Source organism: Cariama cristata, unplaced genomic scaffold (assembly GCF_000690535.1).
Source record: "Cariama cristata isolate BGI_N322 unplaced genomic scaffold, ASM69053v1 scaffold15704, whole genome shotgun sequence".
In the NCBI taxonomy this organism is placed as follows: domain Eukaryota; kingdom Metazoa; phylum Chordata; class Aves; order Cariamiformes; family Cariamidae; genus Cariama; species Cariama cristata.
In genome coordinates this window covers 22,831-50,795 of record NW_009611380.1, presented here as the reverse complement: position 1 = coordinate 50,795, position 27,965 = coordinate 22,831, and the positions used below count along the sequence as shown (strand labels likewise).

General features: G+C 37.0%; 1 protein-coding gene across 1 annotated transcript in view; it reads left to right on the top strand.

Annotated features, from left to right (window-relative positions):
• Nucleotides 1–679: 679 nt before the first annotated feature.
• Nucleotides 680–27,965, top strand: part of PARD3B (par-3 family cell polarity regulator beta) — a gene marked incomplete at its 3' end in the record, with an annotated part of 46,710 nt that continues 19,424 nt past the window's right edge. The window contains exons 1-7 of the mRNA XM_009698241.1: nt 680–838; nt 2,690–2,781; nt 12,975–13,061; nt 16,559–16,684; nt 20,801–21,159; nt 22,791–22,930; nt 23,735–23,863. Coding sequence (XP_009696543.1) covers nt 680–838; nt 2,690–2,781; nt 12,975–13,061; nt 16,559–16,684; nt 20,801–21,159; nt 22,791–22,930; nt 23,735–23,863 — 1,092 coding nt within the window. The remainder of the gene's footprint in view (nt 839–2,689; nt 2,782–12,974; nt 13,062–16,558; nt 16,685–20,800; nt 21,160–22,790; nt 22,931–23,734; nt 23,864–27,965) is intronic.

The following is a 27,965-nucleotide window of genomic DNA, read 5'->3' as shown; positions in this document are numbered from 1 at the left end:
CCGGATTGGGGCTGTGACACAGAGCTTCCCCCTGTGGTGTTTCTGAAGTCCCTCAGCACGCTTCTGTCCAACTCAGGAAAGCATAACTTTTCTTCAGGAGTTTTACCCTTAAATTAAAAACAAACAAACAAAAAATCAAAAAAAAACACAAAAAAAAAAAAACCAAAAAAAAACCAAAACAAAACAACACAAACCCAAAGCAAACAAAACGCCACAAAAACCCCAAGCAAACCAAAAAACCACCACCAACAAAAAGCTGTCATTACGCTTACAGACTCCAAACTTCATGCTCTAGTTCCCCCCAGAAGTTTTATCTTACGGAATGATGAAAATGTGGAAATGTGGGACTGTCAGGCACCTCACAAGGCTATACCATTATTTTCTGGCACAGGAATGATGTGAATCATTTCAAGGCAACACAATGCCTTGAAACATTTGTGACATGTTTATAAACCTGTTCTTGAAAACCTCTACTGAAGGTCTGATACCTTCAGGGGTAGAGTAACCCTCTTCTCCAGCTTCAAGACACTTTTTGCCGGTCTGGTATTTAGCAGAAAAGAAAGGTGTTGGTTGCCATCTTTTTGTAAGACCCTCTTATCTCGGGGCGTAACTGTGCCCTTACCAATGTTGTGGTGTGTCACTGAAATCTAAGTGTGAGATTAGACTTGTTGATCAAAAAATGGTTCCTTGTGGTTTAAAATCTGTGAATCAGTCAACAGAAATGGGAGATGAGATTGTGTTCTGCACGTCAGTACTTGTCATTGCTGTGAAATCTGTTTCCCAAGAAGTAGAGATGGAGGACAATTATGGACGTAACCTTACTACAGCAAGAACAACAGTAACCAAAAGCCCAGAAATAGAGAAACAACATAGCTTATGCAGACTTGTGTAGATAGCAAGGGAGGCTTTAAATAGCAAACCAGTTCTGAGGCATGAATACCAAGTTCTCTGTCATGCACTGAGCAGCACTGTCTTGCAGCCAGTGTCTGGAAGAAGAGTGAGTCTTGTTAATTCACAACTGAAAATCTGCTTGTGACTTGGCTGTTTTCAGCCTTCCAAAAAGAAGAACCTTTGTAGCACCAGTGTTTTCAGTGGTTAGCTAAATGAGGTTGGCTTTGTTGGGAGCATTATTGTTAAGAGGTTTGACTGCTTCTGGCATCTGTTGCTACCAAGGCACTATCTTTTCTTCAAGATTAAGTCAACATATGAAGGCTGTGTGTCAGATGTCTGTTGCTAATGCACTGCTTGAGGTTGAGTTCCTGATTTAAAAGGTTAGTATGGAATGTGCTTCATATAACAAAAATTGCTCCTTGACACTTGGTTCCACTGTGAAAAGTGATTGGAAGACATGGCGTGTACTCAATACATGTTTTTTAAAATAGTTCTTCCATTAGTGATAGAAGTTTGCTTTCGGTGAGCTATATTGGTCTTACAGTGGAAGCCAAGTCTGTTGGCTTGTGCTCTGGTTAACAAATAAAGAGAATTGCTACCAATATTATAGGTTCAAAAATGGTGTGTGAACCAAAAGGGGATCCAGCTTGATTTATATTCCAAGGGTTTGCTTGCAAGGCTGGTCATGATTCTTTTTTTAAAACGCAAAGCAACACCCTCTCACCTCCAACTCTCCTGATACTTATAAACTTGACAATAAGCTCTACAAATCTTTGAGGGACTGAAAACACCAAACCTTTGAAGCCATCTTTTTGAGAGAAATTGGAAGTTTTGATGTACAGTGTAGGCAATTTAATTTTCAATAAAAGCTCTATCTAGTTGGCTTTATTCTTTGGAATTAATTTATAACATTGCTACCTTTTGGCTTGAGACAACTTGGTATGGCAAGTGTATACACTGGAAAACTGTACCAGTGCAACAACAGAAAAAATAATTATTAACTTTAGGCTTTATCTAGTTAAGATCAAGCTCTGAATTGAATTCTCTTAGTGTGTTGACGGCTGAAGATTTATGTCTTCCAGCTGTATTCCTGTTGCAGAGTTGACAGAAGTGACCTTTCCAAAGAAGGGCTTTGTTACAGATTTTGCTCTGTTTACATTATTGTCATAAGGGTCGCAATAAAGTACTGTACGTTACAGCTAATATATCACCTGCTGACAGTGGTCTTATCTCATTGGTACTTCTTTTCCTTTTCCAGTATGACAAAAATGCAAACATTAAGAGTCTAAGGATCACAAAAGAAAGTTAAGTAATAGTTTTTAAGAGTTTTAGCATTGGCCAAATGGTTACGTAATTTCTTTTTCTGTGAAGTTACTGTGAAAATATGTTTTTACCAGATAAATGCAACTAAGGGATAGAAAGAGCAGAAAAAAAGCCATTGGGTTTATCCAAGGTCTATGGAATCTATTGTGAGAAAGGAGGTGGCTCAGGATGGGAAGGAGTGACATTCAGGTTAGACAGGCAGACAAGGAAGCAGTACCATGAGCTTCTCCAGTTGGAAGCATGGTGGGACTCTGGTGTGAGGAGCAGGACTTTAGATACCCTCCTGTTTCTCTGAATGCTGTCTCACATACACTGCATACAGAATGGGTCTTTTGGTCCTTGCTGTCAGTGAGATGATGTTACTTACGACTTGTTTTCTCTTCCAAGTATTGACTCAAAAATACAAATCCAGCCATTGTTGTATAAGCATAAGTATGTACGTAGTTTCAAAATGTTCTTTGAAATCTTTCAACAGGGTGCTTCCCAAGTATCCTTTCAGGATGGGGAGATGAACCTCAGTGGACCCACAGAACTATTGTTGGCTCAGAGGGCCCGGCTCCCTGTCAGGTAGGAACACCTTCTGTTCGGTGCTCACTTAAGCATGGTTTGTCAACATGCAAGGCAAGACTGACTTCTCATTCCAGCTGCACCTGTGAATCTGCATTGTGATCATCATCATCATCATGATCTCTTCCTCCTCGTCCCTTTGCTATCCTAAAAATGCACTCGATTCACATACTGAAGCATATTTATGCATGACAGTCTTTTACCCTCGTTGTTGAATATGAATTATTTTATTGTGGTGTTCATAGTATAAGGCTAAGGGAGGAAATACACTACTATTGTATACTCTTATTTTTGCTTTCTACTCAGTCCTGCACATATTTAATGTCTTAAGAGAATGTTTTTAGGTAGCGTGTTATATCGCAATAAATAACCAGTCAGCTGAATCATATAATGCTAAAATGATCTTTTTCAGTTAAAATATCACCTCTGTTTTTGGGTGGTAAGGTTATTACTTTGTTATATCCTGTAGTGGATTTTATATCTATATTTATACACTGTGAAAACTATAGCCAATATTTGCAGTATTTCCCTGTGCTTTACCTCACTGGAGTAGTCCGATGGAATGCATCCTTTTCCTCCCTTCATCCATAACAAACCAGAGATGGCCACTGCTGTTGTAACTCAGTGTGGTAGTGGTCACATTCATAGTTTGGGAAATAACTTTTATTTTGACCAGTCTAAATTTTGAGTGAAACTTTGGTAATCTATGTTGGAAGCCAGTAGAGTAAAATTTGAGGACAGCATAGCTGAAACAAGAGGAAATAATGAACTTCGGGGTTTATTCTTCCTGAAATCACAGGGAGAATTTTAAATGGTTGAAATGAACTGAAAAAAGTAATTTTGCAGATTACATTTGTTACATCAAAATTAACAAGCCAGGCTGCAATATAGTGTCACAAAGTAGGTCAGTCAGATCCTCAGTGGAGGTAATAGAGGATTTGACCTGGCAATTTTAGAACAAAATGTTTCCATGCTGCTATTCTCCTGTCCCACCATAAGCCTTAATTTCAGGTTTGACTGGTGATTCAGGTTGTGGTGATTCAGGTTGTGCTGAAGTCATCTTTTTGAGTAAGCAAAGGAATTCAGTCCTTTGTCCAGTATCTTGTGTTTGTCGCAGAACTGTAGTGGTATCATAGCATATTGTATAATGAAATTAACAAGCGTTGTATGGCAAACTTCTGCATGACAGCTAAAATGTTAAAAAATCAATTTGTTTCAATTTTGATGATAGCAAATAATCATTTGCTACAATTCTACAGCTTATAGTTGTTTGCCAAAGTGATATAAAATAAAAACCATGAAATAAACAGTATCTGCATGCCTTAATCTTAGAGCATTTATCCTCGCAAACACCTGAGAAAAAAACAAATGTTAATATTCACATTGTACCTACATGAGGCCTGGGAAAGAGGCACGAAGTTATATACCAAAAGCTTGTGTGGAAGTTTGCAAGAGCAGGGACTTGTAACTTTGGTGGTCTTCTGGGCCATGCCAGGATTTTGCTAGAAGGATCACCTTTCCTTTTAGAGCAGATAAAAAATTAGTCTTTTCTATGCCAGAGAGATAATTTCTTAGTTTTTCTTGTTCTTTGAGTCGTAATTTTGTTTCTTTTATGGGAGATTCTTTTTTTTGTCTTGGTAAGGTAGTGCTTTTAAACTTGTCTGTATTTTTCCTCCCTCTTGGGGGCCTTCTTGTCACCTACTTTGTATGCCATTTTGTAGTTTCTTCTCTTGCCTGCTGGTACTGATACATATTTTTAGAATGGTCTCATCATGAAAAGGAACCGGAGTGCTCTTCCAACTTTCTGTACAGCTGCCAGACCTCTAAGTTACAGATGAATGGATTAGTGGTCATTATGCAGCTATAGAACTTAGTCAGTTTAGTTGCTAATGCTAAAGTTCTCTTTATGGAATGTTGCTAAAGACTTCTACAGCTTGTTTCATCTGAGATGATTATTATGCATCACCAAATATATGCACTCATTTGTCTCTGGATCCATTAATTTGTAATGGGAATTAATCAAGCTCTGTGCATGCTATACTCACATATTTACTGTTGTCCTTATGCTTTTGCTAGGGTGTTTTTGATCATCTAAGTCCTCTCAGGAATTTTCTGAGAGCGTATTATTGTTTTTTGAGTTAAACAAGTCATTGCTTGCATTTGGGATTCTTCAGAAGAAGGTTGTGATACTCATTTGCTTTTAATCTTTATAACCTAATTTCGGTGGCCATTGGAAACACTGACAATGAGAAAGACCTATGTGATACTTTTCAGAGGTATCAGTTTTTCTGAAATGGCCACGTCTTCTCTGGCATGTTGCAAACAGTTGATAATAAGCATAGATTTCTGAACATCTTTTAGGATTTTTGCTGAATTCTGCAAACTGTCTTGACAGGGGAGTGTGGAAGGAGACGTGGTAAAGAATATAGATTGAGGGCCCACTGAATTGATGCCTGAGCATCAAAGTGTTGAACAGACAGGGAGCAGAGGGAAAGCTGGCCAGAACAAGGTATTCCTAAGAACCTTTCTGCATTGGTTGTGATTTTTTTGGAGATAAAATGAGTTCTCTTAATCTGGATGGAGATTGATGCATTAAGGAGAAACATTGGCCACTCCCCCTCCCCCCCCAACAAACAAACAAAAAACCCAAACCAAACCAAACAAACCAACCAAAGTCACAAAGAAAACCCAAAAAACCAAACCAAAATAAGAGAAAGGAACAGTGTTTCTTTAAATGCAGAGTCCCAGTAAAGTAATTCTACTAAAATATACCTTGCTTGTGCTTCTTGTGTCCTGAGGAGATTTTAAAAAACACTATTTTGCCTGCAAGTGTTGAGATGAGTAATATGAGGATTTTTTTCCTCAAAATTGTGAATTATATTCAAGTATTTGTAATACATTCTAATTTCAAACACTGAACTTCAGAGGAATTCAGAACACGTTATTTCGTAAAGCAAAGTTAGTTGACGTTTCTGTGACATTCACTGGAATTTGAAAAGTCAAAGAACTTAAAATTTAAGGCAATGATTTTGATTCTTGTGTGGATTTTTCCTTAAAAGTGGATTGTGTTTCCCCCCCCCCAAAAAAAAAAAAGCACAAAAAAATAAAGTTTTTTTTTCATTAGGAGTTACAGGTTTTTTCTTAGGAGTAATAGGAAAATAATGAGTTGTTAGAGACCATTTATCTGTCTTACTGGTATCTTAATTTGACTATAACTAAAGAAGGTTTTATTGATAAAATAATACTAGATAATAAAACAGGTTTTTTCCACAAGTCGTAAAACTAGCATCTTAATATGTAATTTGACTCCTTTTACACTGTTCTTTCTGAAAGGAAGTGTTATTTATAATTCTGATTTGTGCAGCTATCTTTCTTGTTGCAAATATGTTAGGGCCATGAAGGACCACCGAGTCATGATACCTTAAGCCTTCATTTAAATAAGCCATGTTAAGTTAAGCGATGTTAATAAAACTAATATTTCAGCCTAATTGTGAGCTACTCCATGCTATGGAAGAAAGAAAACCACTGTTGTCCCTGCTGCTTTCACTAGAATATATTCCTTCCTGTCAGAGTTCGGTAATCATTATGACCTATAGCACTTAAGCAAAATAGCAGCTAGTCACCTAAGAAAATTGTCTGAGCCTTCTCATCAGAGCACCAAACTGTCTGAGGTCAGTGTCCCTTCTCTAACGACAGCCAATAATGGGTATTTCGGAGGGAAGCAGAAAAAAAGACTACCATGATCAATAATTTATGATTATGAAGCCTAGTCAGTTGAAGTTAAAGGCTTCAGGCTTGGCTTGGTTTGTATTTCTCACTGAAGTACGAGAACTGTTCCATTTGAAGAAAATCAGTTCACTGATTTCAGTAGGTAAAATTAGTTGCATGTTGGGTAAATGAAATGAATGGCAGTGTGGAAGGTTTTTAGCTCTTCTATTGAGAAGCTAATAGGAAGGAAATTTCTTTGCCTGGATTCTCTTAAAACATCTAACTGCAGAAATACTGGGAAACTTTTCAGGACTCTGTCCCTCAGAAGTCTGGAAAATTTTAATTTGATCTTTTGAGAGTTGAACTTTGCTAGGAGAGAGACTTGAAACATTGGGTCATAAGCATGTTTTTTTTAATGGAATAAATAAAGACAGGACTAAAAACAATCCTCTTGTAGTTTCTGAAGGTGGATTTTTCTTTTTTTTTTTAAAATTTATTTCCTAGTAAAGATGATTTTAGAGTAAAGGAAGCCAAGCTAATGCCTTCATTGTATAAAGTTTGATATTTTTCCTTGCTTTCCTTCATGTTCTGGACTAGCACTGAAAGATTTTGAAAGTAACAGCAAGGTCTTGATACTCTGGAGAAGTCAGGTGGAAATTTGTCGCAACCTTTAATTTTGAATCCCTTAGCACACTATACTGGTTTTCAAAACCTCGCTTTTCTTAGTAAAAATGACTGTGTTAAGGAACAGTAATCATGAATCTGTTTGGAAGTGAGTGTTTAGCTTAATAGCAAAACCCTGGTGCCTGCAGGCTGTCTGGTTTCTCTCTAAACCTTTAGACAGTTAATCTTGTGATAACTAATTTTAGTGGAGGAAAGAAAATCTGAATTACCATAGTGTCTTTACTAGATTAACGCATTTTAGTTAGGAGAAGGTGATTGATTACCCCTTCAAACCTGAAAGTGGAAGATTTTGACATTATTTCATAGTAAATATTTAAACTTTGTGGATAATTTGTTTAGTTTTGTGTAGAATGGAGCAGCTGCAATGTGTCTGTCTCCTCTAAAAAATAGTGAGCAGTTTCCTTAACTATGCCTGGAAAGCTCCTCCTTGACTCTGCATGTTCAGTTGCTTTCTCCTCTCCTTGTAGGGTGCTCTCCATCCATATTTAGATACTGCTCAGATTTTCGTCATTTGAGTGTGTTCATGCTATTTAACATCTTGAGATACAGTTTCTTCTTTGGGGCTTTCAAGACATTTTCATCAGAGCTTTGAGCATCTAGTTTAAAAGAGGGAAGGAAAAGTGTGGAAATGGGGTAGGAGGTGGGTGGGAAGTTTTAGTTGAGCTGGCTACCCTGGAAGCAGCTCTGGAAGAATGGGTACAAATACTTTACCATCAGCCACCGTACTGTTTTAATGCACGAAAGAAGTATGTAGACAGATTCATCACCCTCTTTATTTGAATAAATCTGTGCATGCTTCCTCTTTAAAATTCTCTTTAGGAACTTGACATGGCCTGTAGGCCCGTGCTCTCTACCAAACGTCAGCAGCGCTTGTTAATGGATGCTCTCCTCCCCTGGAACAGCAGGGTTGGCTGGTGGGGCTGGAGGCGCAGGTGGAGCACAAGCAAGGAAGTGCAGCTTAATAGCTTCATCTGTGAGCTCTCTACATCTGAGTGACATTTCCTTTGCCTTTTACTTGGCTGTGGTCAATAAAGACACCACAAAGCATGTTCAGAATATCAGCTGTGCTTTTCTGTTTGCAAGGGAAACATTGGCATCCTGTGCAAAGAGATTTTTTTTTTTCCAGATACAGCAGTTTTCTAATCTGTACTTTTAAAAAAAAACATATGAGGAATTCAATAACCTATTCAAAGGTTTTTGCTTCATCATGTTGTGCTTGGGTTGAAGACTTACGTGCAAGTGTTGAGTAAGACTAAATGGGCAAAAGAATATGCCATTGGAATAGTAAATTTACTCAGGCAGTAGATTCTTGTGATGTACACATGATGACAAGTTTTGCCCAGTAACCCATGCAGAAAGCAGCTTTTTCCATGATACTGTCTTCAGTATGTTGCAAAACAATTAATCCGCTTTAGGCTGCATCTACTGTATTCTCCAAGAGAAATCCTTCCAAGATTCTCCTAGTGTTTGTAATTGGGGAAGGTCAAAGCACCCTAGCAAACCAAGTCCTGCTGCAAAACTCCTTCAAAACATTTATTTCTGGAGAGAGGTCCCTCTTAAGCATCTGTGTGCTCGGGGGTTCAGATTAGTTCTTCAGTATTATTGGGTAGTTTGCAGAGAAGCTTTCAGCTAACATATTTTCCCATTGCATGACTGACAAACTGCGAATTCTTGAAACGGTTTTCACGAAAGGGAGCTATAGTATTCAACAGCACTGCCAATCTGAAGATCAGACTGATTCACCACTGAATGTGCATCGCTGAATGTGGGGCACTCCATTTAAATTTTACTTTCCATGTTACAAATGGAGTGCTGTGCATACTTACTGCTCATGTGCATACATCTTCTCTCTCTCTCTTTGCTAAACTGTACTCATCAACATTTTTAATAATATACATGGCAAGCCTTTCTGACAAATGTGATAGACTGTAAAGAATCTGGCAGAAATCAATAAACACCAAGCAATGGAGAATTTAAATAGTAAATGATGACAGCTGCTTCAGGTTAAAAATCAATAGTACAATGTTGAATGTGGTCTTGGATGCCACAATCAGGTCATGCTAGGCAGGTGTTCACTTTTCACAGAGACCTCTGAGGCACCTTTAGAGCAGGGAGGGGAAGGGAGATGCCAGTGTGCATTTGAAGAGGCCTGAGTGCTGTGTTTCTAGTTGGGGTGAACCCTGCAGTTCTGTAAATTTCACCGAGATAAATACTTTTTAAAAAGTTCACTTATTTTGATTGCTGTAAGAATGTATCTGTGTATTTGTAGAAATTGTGTGGCAAACTCAGTAAACACAGCATTTGCTGAGGTAGGAGCTCTGTTCCTTGAAGAACAGGCAGGAGATACTAGCAGTGTAGCACACTGAGGGCATCTTTTGTGCGTTACTCACCAATGCTCCCAGCCTCTCATCCTCAGCTAGCAATTGGACTGCAGGTCCTTTATACTGACCTGATAAGCCAGAGTTGTTTTTTCTTTTACTGCAAAATGTATTTAAGACGTATAGGGGAGATTTGAAATAGGAGTAGGTCACTAGTAGGTTACTAACTTTCGGACTTTAGTTTTTTCCTGTTTTGCAGGGTTGGTTTGTTTTTTAAATGTGTTGAATATTGCAGAAAATCCATAAATTACTCTCTCTGTTGTCAATATTGTAGCTATCAACAAGCAGTGGAAAGCCATTCTGTATTCTCCCACCCTTTCTTTCAGTTTTTTTAACTTGACTGTCAAACTGAAGAGTCCCAGCACCTTGGTGTCCCTTGTGCCTGTGGAGTTTAGTAATTAGTATTCTTAAAGCTCATCCTGTTTAGGATCTCATTCATTCGTGCCCTATTCCTGAATACTCTCTCCAGTATAGTGTAAACTGTAAGCCAGTGTGGTACACTGCTGGAATTCAGCTGTTGTTCTGGGCAGATTAAACCTGCTGGAAGATGGACAGCATGAGTGAATGATGTCAAATTTTTCCAAGTCTCTGACATTCCTATGCAACAAAAAAAAGCTGAATCCCAGATATTCTGCTTTTAATTTTTTTTTTTTAACGGTCAAGCTTTCATGGGTATAATATATAAATAATATATCCTCAAAGATCTATTAAAGTTGTTTTGAAGGGCAGTTTCTTCTCAGATGTAACTATGAATCACATTTGTTTGAGCATGAACAGTTATTCTGACTCAGATTTTTGATTAAAAATAAAATTCTAAAGTACCTTATAGATAGATAGATATAAAACCAAGCATGCTCTTATTCTGGGTATTTGGTGCTTTAGGACATTCATAACTTTTCGGATGTGCCACAATGTTTTAAAAAGTAACATGCAGTGTACATGTGGGCTATTTGTTTTCACAAAGAAACCTGTTTTTCCTGGTGTGTAGATGTCATGTTAGATTTAGAAATAAACTCGTATGTTTTCTTTGCCTGTGAGCCTACTTATAACTGTAAGTGCATTGATTTAATATGATAGCTAACCTGTCTATTGTGATAGCTCTCAAAAAAAGTCCTGCTGTATTTTACAGTTGCTTAGGAATACAAGTACTTGTGTTCCTGGAGTACTTCAGCAACATGGGGTAATCTGGGGACAAGTGTGATTTACTGAAATTTTCCCTGAACAAATGAAAGCCTGTTCACTACTACTGATGATCTTCTGGATCTATAGGATTTGGCTACTTTGTTTGCTCTTATGTTTTGATTCTGTAGAAGTTCAAAAGACAATAAAAGTAGCCCTTTAATTTTATTTTTTTTTTTTGTCTGTTAAGAGAATTGGAGGAAGTAGAAGATGGAACTGAAAGATGAGTTAATTTCCTATGCATGCATTTTTGGTAACCACCCTGATTACCTTTTCTGACCAGTTTCACTAGAAAAAAATGTTTCTAAAAAAAATTACAGGAATATTTTTGTCAGGATTTCCCTGTTTGATTCATGAAGAAAGGGGAATACATGAAACAAAAAAATTAGCAAATGGAAATGCATGTTGATCGTGCCTGTGTTATAGGTATAGTAACATGAAAATCTATTACCTTGGGATCAGTGGTGGTTTATTATTCTGTGTCTGTCAATTTCATTTTTATGGGATATAAATTCGTTCCAGTGTCAGCCTTTTTGGAAGAATAATTTAGAAAAAAAACCCTCCCGCGAACTCCCAACAGACCACCCTCCCCCATCCCCCCCACCCCAAACTCTGAAATCAAAAGAAAATTGTATAAATTTTTTTTCCAATCTTATTCCATATTTAGCTGACCAAGCTAAGAATTATTGTATCTAGGGCACGTTGCTTCTGATTAATCATTATGCAACTGGGTAAAGGTTCATAACAACAAAAAACAATACTCCTGTGTTACTAGGAAGCAATACCAGGATTTGTCTGAGATCGTTTGCGGTAGTTGCTCTCCTTCTGAGAGGGCTTAGCTGTGCCATGTGGTTTTTATGTTGTATCTAATCTGGTGTAACTGTGTGTTGCCACTTCGAGGGTGGTCACAGATTCCTCCTGTGTACTTGTGCATTTCTGCTGATTCTTGCATCAAATCAAATGATCAAAAGACCATGGGTCAGTGAGATCAGTCAGCTGATCCCAGAGGAACATGTAAGATGTACTAGGAAAGAATCATTTGGGGGGAGGGCGGGGTGGTGTGGAAGAGTCAACTTGGTCATCTTTCTCATCTTGCAAACATGCACGCACTAGATCTGTTGCAGGGGTTTTGGAGAAAGCTCAGAAGTCTTTTTTTCTCAACAGCAACCTGCACTTGCATCGGTTAGACTGAGTCTTTAACTCGTGGCAGTATATAAAGTGGCCATTTGGTTCAGTTTTACGTGTTCTGTAAACGCTATAGGATTGACTTGCAAGCACAGAGCTTCTTATAGCTTGAGTGCGTTAAGTGTTCAAATGTAAATGGAAATACCCAGTAGTTGTCCAATGGCCACTAATCCTCCTGAGTGTTGATGATGTTCAGTACGATTAGAGGGGAAGGGGTGTTACAGAAGATGTGACCTAGTATAGAAAGAGGGAATGTGATCTGCTAGCATACAGACCTTACTCATTCCTCTTTCTTTTTTTTTTTTTAATATTCTAGACAATTCAAGTACCTTCCTTTTCAAATTATGATCACCCAGAATAGAGTTAAGGTCACAGCAAGGCTGATAGTGTAAAATAATAGGAAATGAAACAGTACATAGCTGTGAAATAGCAAAAATATGTCAAAGGTAATAGAGAGGTTTTTGATAATGGTGTTTGAGGAAGGAAACTTCCTGATAAAATGAACTGAGTTGCACTTTTGATTACAGTTTGTTTTGTTCTTTGTTTGTTGGTGAGGTTCTATGCAACTGAGGGCAGAAATAAAGATATTTAAATATGATTTGACTAATTTGCTTACTGACTTGATTTCCTTAATGTGTGATCTTCATGTTTATAATGTGTCCAAATGGGGAGATTGACTGAAGCAGCTCATGTGGAGCTTAAATTAAAAGCACCTTGAGAATCACCTTTTTTCTTTTTTCTTTTTTTTTTTTTTTAAATGATGAAGTCTTTCCTGTCTTAAAAGCTTATTCTTTAGTATTCTGGTTAATTTACTTAAGGATTGACTTAGGAAAATGTCTAATACTTGGTGTCTTTCCCTTTCAAAGTACACAAATGCTAATTTAAAAATCAAAGAATTTGAAAGCCGTTTTACATTTAATTGTATTTTCATGTATTAGTGAGCTCTGAGTCAAATTTTTTTTTCTGTCCTTTCTGCTATCCGATCAATCAGGAATTTGTTTTTAGCATAGAGAATTCTGTGAAGAAGCATGAGAGATATGTTTCTCTGCTCTTTTTTAGTGAAATGACAAAAACTGTGGAGATTTCTGGGGAAGGTGGACCCTTGGGAATACATGTAGTGCCCTTTTTTTCATCTTTGAGTGGAAGGTAAGATATTTTCTGCATTGCTCAAGAAGTGTATGAATGAAAAGATTTCAGTTGTGGTTCTCTTAAAATACCTGTTATTTAATGGTAAGGAAAGTAAATGCTTGAAAGAAAATTGGTCTATGACACTCTCTTCTGTTTCCAAAATATTTACTAATGTAAGTTACATATAAGACAATACTAACCCCTTTGTTCATATGTGTCCTTTTAATTGCCTCTGGTTTTATTCTCTGAATGGTAAACTTGACTCCCTGTAGAATAATGTAATACTAAAGGTGTGGGGGCTACGGAGTTAGGGTTTTTTTTTTTGTGGTGTTGGGTTGGTTTTGTGGGTGTGGGATTTGGTTTTGGTTATGTGGGGGTTTTTTGTGTTTGGGTTTGTTGTTTGTGTTGGTTCCCCCCCCTTCCCCCCCGATTGTATTTCTGTGCACAGACCCTTCCTTAGTGACATGTCAGACAAAAAAAGTAAAAAAAAAAAAAAAAAAAAAGCTTGCCTGGTCATGCCTCATGTTTTTCAAGCCACCTTTCAGATTTGGTAGTACAGCATTTATAAAATGTGCACTATACCATGAACTTTTCTTTGTCACAATACAATTACTTTAATTATAAATGATTTAACATAGTCTCTTGAGATCAGAAAAGCCTATTACAGCAGCATGCTCATATTGATGTACTGTAGTTAAGACTGTGTCAGCATTTTCATTATAACTGTTTTCCAAGCTATGTAACTTGGATGTTTAAAAAAAAAAAAAAATCTAGGCTGAAATTTGACATATAGAGGCTTAGCCAGAGACTTAATTTGACACTGGCAGCCCTGAATAAGAGATTGGAAATTGCTAGTGCCATAAATGACACTATAGTAAAATGGCTGCCTGTAACACAATGACAATTATTGCAAAAGTAAAAATCGTCTAATTCTTAAATGTTTCTTGTCAACTTTCATGTAGGACAAAGAATGTGAAGGATTAAATTGCCTTGTAAAGGTCTGTGTGTGTAAATGGTCTTTTTGGGCAAGATCTGAGTTTGTAAGTGGACTCAGATTCATTCAGAATGCTTTATTTGACAAAAGGGAAAACAGATGTCCAGCTGCTGCCTGGAAAAATAGCATCACTGTCTCAAGAAGAAAGTTGGTCTTCGATGGGCGCTGTAGGAGGTCTGAGTTGTGTCCTTGGCTTTGCAGGCTGCCTGTTTGTCTTGAGAAAAGGCACTTGTGTTTGTTACCCCATCATGAAATGCAGACAATTGTTATAGGCATGCCATGAAGGTGATACTGTGTAGACTGTATTTCAAGATCATTAGGTAAAAAATATGATGAAATTGCAAGCTATTAAAATCAGTAATTACTGTGACTGTAATACAGTTCTGTACTGAAGTATCACTGTGAGTGCAGCCTTCAAAGACCTCCACGGAGAAAAAGTGGAGTTCCTTGGTCTACATTGCATGCATGTTAATATGTCCTTATTTACGAATGCTTTTGGAGATCTGTTGGAGTAAAAGGGTTTTTGATAGGCGGACTACTTGTTTAGACAGTTGTGAAATTTTAATGACCCTTGGCAGAACCATACCAATATCTTTGTAAAAACACTAGAGTGACTTAAATTGTTTGTCCCTCTTACTTAACGCAGCCTGAGACTAGTATGTAAATTTGAACTCATTGTAACATGAGAAAGTACAGAAAAGCATCTTTTATTTCTGTTAGCAACAAGATAGAATTTATGGGGGCACACTGACCATGACTAACTTGGTCTGATGTTTCAGTTGTGAAGTTATCTTCTAATAAGGTAATGCTGGCTTTAGCCTAGTGCTGCTGCAGAACAAAATTTTTCTAGAGGTAGTTAAAACATTGTATTAATTTACAAAATCTTAGTTTATACTGGAACTACAAAACTAATGGAAATAATTTTTCCCCTTTTGCACTTACATACTAAGAAAGGAAGTTAGAATTTATTAGTGCATTAAAATAATGTGGAAAAAAGTTATAGAGCAATGAATTTAAGCTGCCACAGAGTTACGTAACACACACAACAAGTTTCAGACAAGTGGGCAATCCTGTTTCGTTATATGGGTGCAGCATTTCAGCACAACAGGATTAGTGAGCAACCACCTTAATTTGTAATTTCTTTTACTTCTTTACTTTTTATTGGTTTGCATGTCAATGTAATTATATTTCATCAGTTCTAAGGTTTAGATTTTATATTGCCACTGGTTGGATGTTTGTCATCAACAGGGCTGTGGCCCCTCACTACCGCTGTCCCTTTGAATCCTTTACTGAAGGGTAACACATGTTGCAAGAGAATCTTTATGTAACAGATTAAATAATTTTTTGTTAGGTGTTTTGAAGAAGTAATATTCAGTACGAACCAAGTTTTCACTTGAAGTATATTGATATAGCATAAATACCAGTTTTTAGATCTTATTATACAGTAAATCTAAAATCAGATGCATGGTGAATATACTGTCATTTGAAATAGTTAATGGTGTGCTGCAAATCTGTTGAATGGACTTAAATATGAGGGGCACTCATGAATCTGAGAAAAAATACAAGAATTCTGTTTTGTGGTTGGAGTGCTGGTGCATTGGAAATTGCACATTAATATTTTATGGAGTATAACCAATAGAAAGTGTTCTCTGAAGGTCATCTGTCTGATGCTGATGTGGTATGGAAATTTAGGGGATAAAACTTGATTATGAAAGGTCTTCACAAACATGCAGTTGTCAAGTTTTTTGGACATTATACTGATATCATTGGATATATTTATGTTGAGTTGTGGTCTGCAACACAAAGATGCTCCAGGTAGGTCAGAAATAGCCTAGCACTCCCAGCAGGGTGAGCCCCACTGGAATTTTACACCACCCACACTTGTTCACTTAACACATTGTCAGAAGTTTCTGTGCTGCACCTCAGTTTTCAATTTGCACATAAGCTGGTAACAAACTTAGATTTTGATGTTCAGCTGATCTCCTGCCACGTAAATAAATAGTATTGCTGTCATGTATCAAAACAAGGGGCTTTGGCAACTGAAAAGTTTCAGAGACTTTCAGATGTAGAAGTAGTGGTTATTTTTATCTTATTCTAATGCCCATTTAGTTTATTATAGTCAAGTTAGAAAATTACTTTTAATCTGTTTGTGCTTTTCTTTGGAGCAATGTCATCTTGCTTAGTGGGAGAAAAATATTGCATAAGCTTCATTCAATTTTTTAGCTGGATAGGGAGATCCTAGGTGTTTTCCTCTTTTTCTCCAAGTATGGCCTACAGGACTTAATGCTTCCTGAAGTTCTAGCAAGTAGTATAGCATTAGTGTCTAGCAGTTTTTCTTGGTGTTTCTTGCAATCCCCTGCTTTTTAGTTAAAGAGCAGGCTGGAAATCCTTTCTCTAGGTTAAGCACTTCATAATGGTCTACTCTATCTCATCTCATACACAGTAAAGATTAATATCTATTTTTAGTTGCTATAAATTTGTACCAGCAGAATAAGGATAGTTTTCTTTCCCCCCCTCTTAGGATGCTGGGGCTCTTCATCCGTGATATTGAAGAAAATAGCAGATCTAGGCGTGATGGGCTTTTCCATGAAAATGAATGCATTGTGAAGATTAACCATGTGGACCTTACAGATAAAACCTTTGCACAGTAAGTGCTGGTTTACTGATACTTTTAACTAGCCAGGATTTGATACAATGCTGTGTTTATTATAAAGTGATTCATGCAAAGGGATTAATATTTATTTCAGATAAAATGCCTGTAAAATCAATTCCTGGCAGAAACTTCGTAATTTTATTTCTGAAACCTCCAAATAAGGTAAAAATTGAGGAGTCTTCTTATAGTCTTAGTGAACCTATTGTGCTTAATTTAAATAGCATAAAGTTTTTTTAGTAGTTATCTTCACTTTCTAATTCTTGTGTTATTTTTTTTCCATATTTTCTTTGTTATTTTTTCCTCATAAGACCTTCAGAATGAGTCAACTTTGCAGCATATTTTTCAATGTTCTTTTGCAAATGAAATAAGATTATTTTTTTTTGGTGCTGCAGCTTTTTGATCATTTTAAAAAAAATGCTAGTACTGTCAAACTACGATTAGTTGAGCTAAATGGTAAGTCTCACCTCTTAGGACTTTTATTAAAAATCTGTCCACATTTATTATCTGTCTCAAGTTACTTTAACAGGTTGCTTTGATTGGCTGTGAATTAATGTGACATTGTTGCACAAAAGAATAACCTCTCAAATTTCACAGATATTTGCTGTAGTGATTAAATAGTAATTTGTTTTTAATTTTAATCCATATGTTTAGACAGCTGAGCGATTGTTTATAATATAACAAAAACCTATTGAGATCTCAAGGGAGTTGAGGCTTAACTTTCTAAACAGTAAGCCAAATGTTCAAGGTTTCTAGACTAGAATTAAATACGTAATTTCACTGTTAGGAATAAATATTTGCAAAATAGGTTTTCATAAAACCAGTGTAGTTCTGTAGTGTAGGTATTACCTTGTTTCTGAGGGTGTGCTTTTTGCTTCCCGATAGCTTTTCGAGTTACTGCTTTCTGCGTGTTTGGTGGTAAATGTTCTGCTGTGATATAGTACGTGCTATTCTCTTCCACCCATGGAAAGTTCCTACATATCAACTTTATTAGAACATAAGTGTTGTTATCATATTAAAATGTTTGTTGCCTCACCTATGCAGTTTTGAGGTGAAGATGTATCCTTTTCAAATGAGATTTTGCCTGAATCAGAACCTCTTTTCTCAAAATTGTGTATGATCTTTTCTCTACAAATTTGTCTCCTTTGTGTTCTCTTCAGAATGTAGCTATATCTCCAGGGGCTTTAAGCACCCCATGAGGTGTAGGTGGAGTGGAGGACTGTGCATATTTTTCTGTGAGGTTACTAGATTTTTGGGACATACTGCAGTAAACTTTCCAGTTCTATGTTAGGCATTCCTTCAAAATGAGAAATGCAGGGCACTTCACTTTCTCTAAGTTTGTGTAAAGTTTTGGGAGTTGGATATTTACAAAGACAATTGTTAGTTTAGAGAGGCCAGTCTTGTTAGATGATCTCTCTGTCATTGGGAAGGTGAGAGAGGTGACTAAATGGTCATTCAGAGCAGAGCCTAATTTAGTTGGTCTAAGTCACCTTATGTTACTGTAACAAGTAGTGTGGTTGCAGTGTGGCATAACAGTACTAACCCGACAGAAGTCCAAGTTACAGAAATGCAGTAATTGTAATGGATGTGATGAAGTATTGTCCCAATGACTATTGACCCAGAAATAGTCATCAGATTCTCCGTTGAGAGGAAAATCTATTTGCTAATTTCAAATTGCCATTTCTTCATAACCCTTGTAAAAGCTGTTTTAACACTTAGCAGAGACTGTTATATACTGTCTCTTTCCATTTTCAGTAGAGACTTTCTAGTATTGCTCCTGATGGTTGCTGCTTCTGCAGCTGTAGTAGCAGCAGCCTACTTTCTGTATTCCCATGTTTATAATGGTTTTATATAACGGGAGTGTTGGTCTGCTTTTTCATTTGCTGTTAATCTATTCAATTACATTCTGTTGTGTTGCAGAGTTTCTAGCACCTCTTTTAATTGACTCCCTTATTTCTTTAAAGTACACATTTGGGATCTCAAGAAATGTAAATGTCTTCATCCATTATTTTTTCTCTTTGAAGTGCAGCCAGTTATTTTGCCCCTGAAGACTGCATTTAGGCTTTCCCACAGGATGTCTTGTGTTATTTCCACTATTTTTTGCTTGAAGGAGATCTTATGTTTTCTCTTTCATATATTTAAAATATTCATCTCCTGAAACTGAGTTACTAATTTACCTTGTAACATATGACCAAGTGGCTGCTTGCAACAATGAAGATGGGGTGTGAAAGAAACCTGGTTAAGACATTACATCCTTATGCTGGGAACATGCCATGGTGTCTATGGTCAGAGTAAGGTCTGTCCTTGAAAACGTTAACAGGCTATAGGTGAGCAGGTAACCTATAACCCCTGCAGATAGACTGGGACAATGCTGTTACAGTTCTGAAACCTAACCCTTGAGGGTGATGCTGGAAGAATACCTTTTACAACACTCTCCCTGCTACCTTTCTTTTCCAAGTTTGAGGTTTCTCTTCTGGCAGTGTCTCCTGTCAGTGAATGCAGTTATTCTGACTCTTGGTGCGGATACACTCAGTGTAGCCAAGATGGTTCTTCCCCACAGCAGTGTCCGTTGGGACTGCTCCTGACCTCAGTGTCTTCATGCTGCAAAAAACCTGCTTGAAACAAGCCCTCCCTTCCACTGCCTACAGCTGCGAGGTGGAAGTACTGTGCGGTTCTGTTGATCTGGGAAAGCAGTAGATGTGTATTCAAGATGTTGACATTTGCAGTGCCTTCCTTTCTGTATCACTGTAAAAAAAATGTTTATTTCGGAAGTACTTTCAGCATTGACTCCTGTTGCATAACTGAGTATAAATCAAAAGCCAATACTGACTTTGACAAACATGCTACAGAGAGGTAGGAGATATGTAAATTGTTCTCAAAAGAACCCTATGGTTTATTTAAAAATTAATGTAGCCATTACCTCCCCTCTTGACCTGATTTTGCTAAGCAGAAGTTCTTGATTTTTTCATTCCCAAAATGTGCTTCAGCTACTACTTCCATTTGTATTTGAGTTGTCTTCTGCGGTATGGAAGAAAATCAGTCCATTTCATCAGAAGGTAGGAGAGGAAAGCATAGAGAGTTGTCTCCTTTGTTCCTTTAGAATCCAAAGTTCATAAAATGTCTTGATTTACCAAATCTACGGATTATTAAAAACCTAGGGAGGACTTTATGAACAGTTGCTTTGGCCAACTTGTCATAATTGCCTTGCAGTGCATGGGAACCTGAATGCTGTATTGTTACCATGTTACCAGTTCAAGGGGGGTAGTTTCATTAAATGCTGTAACACGGTTTCTGGTGTGGCAATTGAGCACATCTATAAAGACATTAAGTAAAGTCCACATTGTGTACCTTAGCAAGAGTTTACTGCTTGGAAGATGAGAGTAATATCTACCTATTTATCTATCTATTTATGTAGAAACGCACAAGGAGTTGCACCTTTTCAGTCACCAATTTGCTGTTTTTCCTGATGTCTGTATATCCTATTCCGTTGTCCTTTTCTATTGCACCACTTGCAGCCACAATATTTCTTCTGAAGATGTCCATATATCCCGTACCCTCATCCTTTTATATTGCTATGGAATCAGCCAGGAGTTGCATTAGGGATGATGAAGGAATATGAGGGGCAGTTAGGTGGTACTCAGAAAAAATGGAGTCTCGAGCTTGCTCAGAGTAGATGTATCCAGCAGAGCAATTGCTCATAAGTGCTCAGTGTGTCTCTATGCCAACAAGAAGGTATGTAATAGAAAAACACTTGAAAAAAACAACCACGCTATAACTTCCAGGAGTCTTTTGATGAGCTTTTGCCATCAGAACTTCCCTTCCTGTTGGCTCCACATGAAGAATTGTGTTCATTAGTTTATTCTGGCTGATATGTTTTTATAGCAGCCTAGGAATCCTGACAGATGTGCTGTTCCTACTTGAACTGTAAGGAGATGCTGTAGCTTAGAAACCTTATTTCATGCATGTGTTTTAGAAAAGGGACCCTGTAGATGTGAAGGTAAGGTTATTTCTTCACATTTAAGATAAATTTTTGTCTTCTTCTCTGTCAATAACTTCAAACTTTGCCCAGATTTTCTGATTTGTTATGTGAATTTTCATACCTTTCTTTTAAAGGGCTCAGGACATCTTCCGTCAAGCAATGAAATTTCAAAGTGTAATCTTGGAAGTCCTTCCTCCATATAATCGAGAACAATATGAGAAGTCTGCTATTGCTCCTCTTTTTTTTCTGGATAACGAAGAAGGAGTTCCAAAAACAAAGATTCCACCTCCTGTTCATCCAAAACCTGCTCTGAAATCAATTAATCTTTCTGGAACAAGTAACTTGGAGGCAGGTGTACAGGCAACACTACAACAAGCTAAGAGCCCCAACCTCCCACGTGTGGGTAGAAAGTCATCTTCTCCCTCACTGTCTCCTCTTATGGGCTTTGGCAATAAAAAAAATGCAAAGAAAATAAAGATAGACCTGAAAAAAGGTAAGTCTTTGGAGATGGTATGGTTAATTCTGTATCATGTTCTCTATAGTGATACCTTTTAACTAAACTAGTAACATGAAAAGTACAAGCAAGTTATTTACAGTTTAAAAGTTCCAAAACTTCCAAAAGATAAAGGAATGTTAACAATAATGTTCTCAACAGTCTGCTTTCTCATAAATTTTGGATGTATGTTATCCAGACTTAATGATTTTTAAAACATCTCAGTTAGTGATTATGCAGAAGGTATTTCATTAATAACATGTAATATTAAGAGATGCTTCAACCTGTTTGCAAGTACAGAATAAAAATTTGAAGTGTGTGCTGATGACCTGTTATTTCTATTTGTATCTGATAATTGACCACAGTACTGTTATGACATTCTTTTAAGGATATGTTTAAAAATATACTCTGCTCTGTTTCATGTTATTCAAGAATTTGACCACAGATTTACCTGTCTTTCACTTTATTATTTTCTGCAAACATTTTTTTTCCATCTGTATTTGTTCAGCTGTCAGCAGGTCGAATTTTGTGTGTATATCTTTAATTGTTGCTCCATGCGGATGTCTGTCTTTTCATGGAGTAATAGGTTTATGCACGTGTGGTAAAATGTGCTTAAGCAGATCCCAATTAGCATTTATATTTTCTATTTAATTTCTGTCTCTGATTTGGCTGAGAGTTAAATTTGATGCTAGAAGTGGCCCTTTTAAGAACTGTGACTTTATTCTTTTAACACATAATAAATGTAATCAAGCTGTCATTTCTTAATTTTTGTTATCTCTTAAGTCACTCTTTTTTACTTCTGAACTCTTCAGCTTTGCATTAACAAAAGCTACTTCAGAATGTTCCCCATTTTAGATGTAATGCTTTTGATTTTGAAACAGTAATTTAGATTTTTAGAAATGATAGGAATGTGATACTGACATGGTGGTATCTCTGAAAACTATCACATAGGTAGCAATCTTACTCAATATAAAAAGATTTTTATGGACCCTGCTATTCCTGGTTGATTTTGGTGGCTTATAAGTAATACCTGCTAATACTGATTTTACTCCGTAATTATTTGTTAAAACACTTATCTGTTAACACTTGAGGTTGTTTATTTCCAAGCAGCAAACAACTTCACTAATGGAATCTTTGAAATATCACTTTGTCCTTTCTTAACAGCATGTTGTCAGCAGTTTTTGCATTCAAATCATGTGACATTGTCACCAAGTTTCAGTAAAACCTGCTGAATTATATTTATACTCATAAACAAACAATCCTGATTGCTCTGATTTGTTTCAAAGACTATTGACATTAATGTGAAGGCTGACAGTAAAAGCACCTAGAGAAAAGGTAAATGCTTTAAAATGAGAGTTCTTGCTTGTTTTGTGTTATTGTGAGCTATCCAAAAGTATTTCCATCTGTAGCTGTTGAAGGAGGGATTTAGGCATATGTTCTGACATTGATAGAATTCTTCTCCAGACCATGCAGAAAATAGGCTCATGTTTACAGCTTTTTGTTTGCTTTCTTTTTTTAAGAGCTAACCTGAAGGAGTGTCTGTGATACGTTGCTGACATTGTTTACTTGCTTTTAATTATCATCATTTCCTTGTTGGAACTTATGTTGGGATTCTTTATCTGACCTTCTAGGTCCAGAAGGACTTGGTTTCACTGTGGTTACCAGAGATTCTTCAGTACATGGACCTGGTCCGATTTTTGTGAAAAATATTTTACCAAAAGGTGCAGCAGTAAAAGATGGTCGTTTGCAGTCAGGAGACAGAATCCTGGAGGTTAGGGTAAACATCCATTGTATTTGCATTGCTGAGTATTGATCACTGATTTTGGCATAAATATTTTATTTCCTTATACATACTACTGATGTATGGAATTACATTTCTTGACTTTGGTTTAAAACAAACAAACAAAACAAAAAACAAACAAAACCAAGACTCATGGCTTTTGTATTGTTTATCAACAAGTATTTTACACCACGATTTGGGAAAAAGGTGCTTTCACAAGGGTCCATGAACCCTTGTTTGAACAAGGGGGACCTGATAACATCTCGATTCTTAAAGCAGATAAATGTATCAGTTTAGAGACAAAACATGTCTTGCGTCATCAGCCAGCTCCAAAAATCTCTGATTAATATTGAGGTGATTAAGTGCTCATTTTAAGGAACTTTTGCTCAAATCTGTCTGTTTAAAATATTCAGACATCTTGTGACTTACAATCTAAATATCTAATGGGTTATTTCTACTTACTAGCCTCAAAAAGCTCTTAAGGTAAACAGTTTTAATACTTAGGTCTTGTTTCTGTACTTTTCATCTTCAAAGTGCTTTACAAACTAATTAAGCCTCACAAACCCCCTGCAAGGTGGGTAAGTACTACAGAGCTGCTTTAACAGATGGTGAAAATGAGAGGGGAAAAAGGTTAAGTGCTTTGTGCAGGGCAAGAGGGGGGAGATGGTGTGGGAGCTGTTGCTAATTCTTCTTTGCTCTCTGTCACTGAGTGGCACCTGTGTTAGGTGAGGAGAAAGTGACAAAAAACAGTCATAGTCATAGATATGACATCCTCTGTTCTTTTGTGTCTGGTAGGTGAATGGTCGGGACATCACTGGCAGGACCCAGGAAGAGCTTGTAGCTACGCTGAGGAGCACAAAGCAAGGGGAAACTGTCTGTCTGATTGTGGCTCGTCAGGAGGAGGCCTTTCTACCTCGAGAGCTGGTAAACTTAATATTTTTTCCTGAAGAGTGGTATTGAAACAATTCCATGTTTTAAAACTAGCCCAAGAAATAGAAATGAACTGTTGTTGGCTGAGACCAGCGAAGGGTAACTCTATAAGGCTTGTGTTTGAGAAATATTTATAGTTACATTTGATTCTTGAGGGATATTTGATTTGATCTACTTTAGATGCAATTCCTCGCAATCTGATTTTTCATCCCAAAAGTGACATCATAAGCATAACTCACAGGGGAATATGGGAATTCATTTTGTAACTATGAGGTCAAGCATGATTGAAAATGGATTATTCTCTTTCAGAAAAGCAACAAACTTTATAACAGGAAGTTTAAAGTGCATGTAATGAGTCCTGCAGTTTATCAGTAACAAACTAGTGAAGGTGGCTGGCTGCAGGAGATGCATCTCCTAAACCAGGTGCCAAACTGCAGGAGTGGTGAGGAATACAATTCCCTTGCACTCCTCACAAATTTTGGAAGCAAGCTTTTCCTTGGCTGCTAGTCTTTGACTTATTAGATTCTTGCATGTCTGATTTTGTTCAGTCTCAAATGCTAAATTTTAATCTTTTTTTTTTTTCAAAATGCTGGCATGAAACTGTGTTCTCTTTTCTCTCACATAGGCAGAGGAGGACTAAATCAGTGTAAAAGTGCTATCTGATACATACTTGTTTCCCCTGAAAGAAGGTCATCTCTTTGGTTGCCTCTTCCTTATCTTGATTGATGGCTATACTTGACCTTTCATTAAGTTCTCAGGATAAGGGAAGGACAGCATTTCCCACTTTTGTCTCATTTCATCTTCTTTAAAGAACACAAACCACCTTCATTCTTTTCTTAAGATGCCACCTTCTTGCTTTTCCTTTTGCTTTAGACTGTTAGCAGGATCTTCTACAGAAATTCTCCATGATGTTTTCTCACAAAACATTGCTGACAGTTTTCCTCTTGTTTTCTTGTTACCAGTTGGACTTTGCTGAGGTAAGGCTGTCTGTTGCCTATGGTAGGGTAAGAAGCTGGAGGGGAGTTCATATTCTCTCATGTGAACCTGTCCTCTTGTGCTGCTGGGCCACGCTTTTTCTTGTAGTAGAGTAATTGTAAGTGTCCTAACAAAACTCTTTCTGTTTTCGTTTTCCTTTTTTATTGTGTAGTCTTTAAAGAGTATAATGGCAGAATATTTTCAGCCCTGTAATTGGGCATTTGTTGTCAGTGATTCCCAAAGCACGTCATTCCAATACTCTGTTTAGTAAGTCCTGAGCTGTAGAGTCAGTGTCTCCGTGGATCGGAGGGAAATTTCTGAGTCTGAAAGTACTAAACTATCTATTATATTCAGGGTTTCATTTCTTCTACCAGCTCTTCTAAATAAAAGCTTATTTTTTTGAAAGGGCTACCCATTAACAGTTTTTTTTCTTGTGAGTTTTTAAAGTTACAAAACACATTACTTGGAAAATGTACTTTTAAAAAAGTACGTATTTTCCCTCTCCTCTTCCCCCAACATTATACATTGTTCTTTATTGTCATAGTACAAATTCTTTTGGAAATCACTGTAACAGTGTGTGGGTATAAAAGACTGGAATAATCTAAAAGCTATTTGTAATTTCTACCTGCCACAATTGCCTGCTATTAAATTCTGGCCCCTATAGCAAGGATTAACTACCTTTCAAAAGGTGGCTTACTTATGACTGGCATGATTGAAATCCAGAAAGTAGCCACATTTATCCTGCTGGCTTGACCTTCGCTTAGATTGCCTTCTCTGCAAAGGAATGATGCACAAGTGATGGCCCTCACTGTAACGGTGATGATATGTGAATTCTAATACTGTTCTGTGTTTCTTGTTATCCCAATCAAGTACAATGTAATACAAGTGTGAGTTACTGAAATACATTAGATAATTTAGAAAGGCTGGTTCCATAAAATTAAAAAGCCTTTCAGCAACATCTCTTTGGTAGTTCATGGCAAAAGTGTGGGTTGCCATACCACTAAGCTACCAGATGTTGATAATAGCATGATGCTTGTTAGAATTCATGAGATGTCTGAGAATAGTCTCAGTAAAGATTAAAAAAAAAAAAGTTCAGCTTTTTTGTTTGTTTTTAGCTTTAACCATGATATTACATTGGACTAATCCTCTGCTGCCTCAAAAGTTACAGTGCTGTTTTGATCAAAGAGGAGAAAAAAGCCAGCCCTTTAAATGTTGTAGGGTTTGTTGTTTTTTTTTTTTTTGGAAGGCAAGGCAGTGGATAATCCAGTGTTTTTCAAGTACAACTCTAACTGAATGCTCTGACTATGTAACATGCATTCAGAGTTTACCTAAATACTTCGGGGTTTTATTAATACCTGACAATAATAGGGTAATGGCTTTAAATCAGACTTGTTCTTGGTTTGAGTGGCTCTGCAGGGACTGTAATCCGAGAAACTGTGTTCTTTGGATTCCTTATTACCTGTTGAAAGGAAAAAGAGGAGGACTGCCTAATAAACATGCCTGCTCCCCACAGCTTCTGTGGCAAAGATGCCTCTGGAAGTTGGACCCACTAGAGACCATGCACAAAACCACTTTTGAGCTTGTTGCACCACCAGAGCTGGGTTCCTACATTGATTTCTGGAGAGGATTTTATAGCTGCATGGGCATAATGCAAATAATGTAACAAAGCAACAGTGGGTGGCATTTGGTTGTGTGAATCTCTAGTAACATAATTGGAATTTACCTTGTAACAAAGCTGTGGTTTGGGGAAAGCTTGATCTCACGAATATTTTGTCTTCAGTAAGCTATATGGGAGTAGAGTTTAGGGGTTTTGTTACTGTGATTTATGCTGATGAATTGCTAGCAAGTAGAAAAATATTCTGAGTAGCAAACTTTTACCATGTAAACCAAGAGAGAGATGTGATATGGGTGGGGGATGAATCAGTGTTGCAAACAGGCATTATTAAATTACAGGGAATTGGGGTCCAGTTACACTAGCCCGTGTAACATCCGAGAGTTGTACAGTTACATTGTTTGCAAATAATGAGGGAATAAAAGAGAAAACCCAATCTTTGTAGTGTTTTTACTGCTTTCAAAAAAGAAAAGGAGGATATAATGAGATTTTTTTTTTTATTGAAGCAGATCAGTGAAGTAGGATGTGGACCAACCACAGGCTGTCCTCCTTATTATCCAGTTAGCCAAATGTTCCCAGTATTCATGCCAGCTGTTGACAATGTAGCAGCTGAGTAAGGAGCTGATTCCAAAACTCAGGGGAAGATCTTGATTCACTTAATTACCACAGTCTACAGATTGGCTGGTGATTAGTGCATTCTTTAAGGTGTGTTTGGGTTTTAAACTGTGTAACACTGATTGTTTTCTAAAGGCTGGTGAGTATTAGAGGAGAAACTAACTTAGCTGAACAGGTTTGGATTTTCCAGCTCTTATCAAAGTGGATGGAATACACATCAAACTATGGCTATCATTCTATTGTGTTTTGAAAATACAATGTTTTAATCGTATGTATTTGTTGCATCATGTTTTTTCTCCAGGGAAAACATATGATCTGAAAGTGCCATTTCTTTTAATGATGATATAAAGACCACTTGCTCCTTATTCTCTTTCTTTATACCCCCATTGGTAAAACAAGCAAAGCTACTTGAATGAGAACAACTCTGATGTAACCTGTTCTATGCCATGACACTATGCAATTCTTTATTCTTACTATTTTTCATGAGCATTCAGGATAGTGGATATGACACACATAAGCAGAGGAATGTGCCTGTTCTGGAAATGCCAGAAATAATACAGTACCAAAAATGTTCCGATGCATTTTTCTTTAAGTGAGAGCATATACATAGTGTAAGTTTTGCATATGCTTTATTGTTTGTTTTGAGGATAGCTTTGACTTACCAGTTTCAACTGTAATCACTAATTTTTATGGTTTCTTGGCATATTGACTGATCCCTGAAGAATGGAGGACGAAAGGGAACATACCAGCATTTTTACAACAAAATCTAAAAGAACAGTATATACAGTTTAGAAGTTGATCTTGTAACTCTGAGTCTTTTTTTACACATGTGCTATGCAAGATGAATGGCAGTTAAATTAAGCATTTTTTCTGCTTACCATGTGATTAACTTTT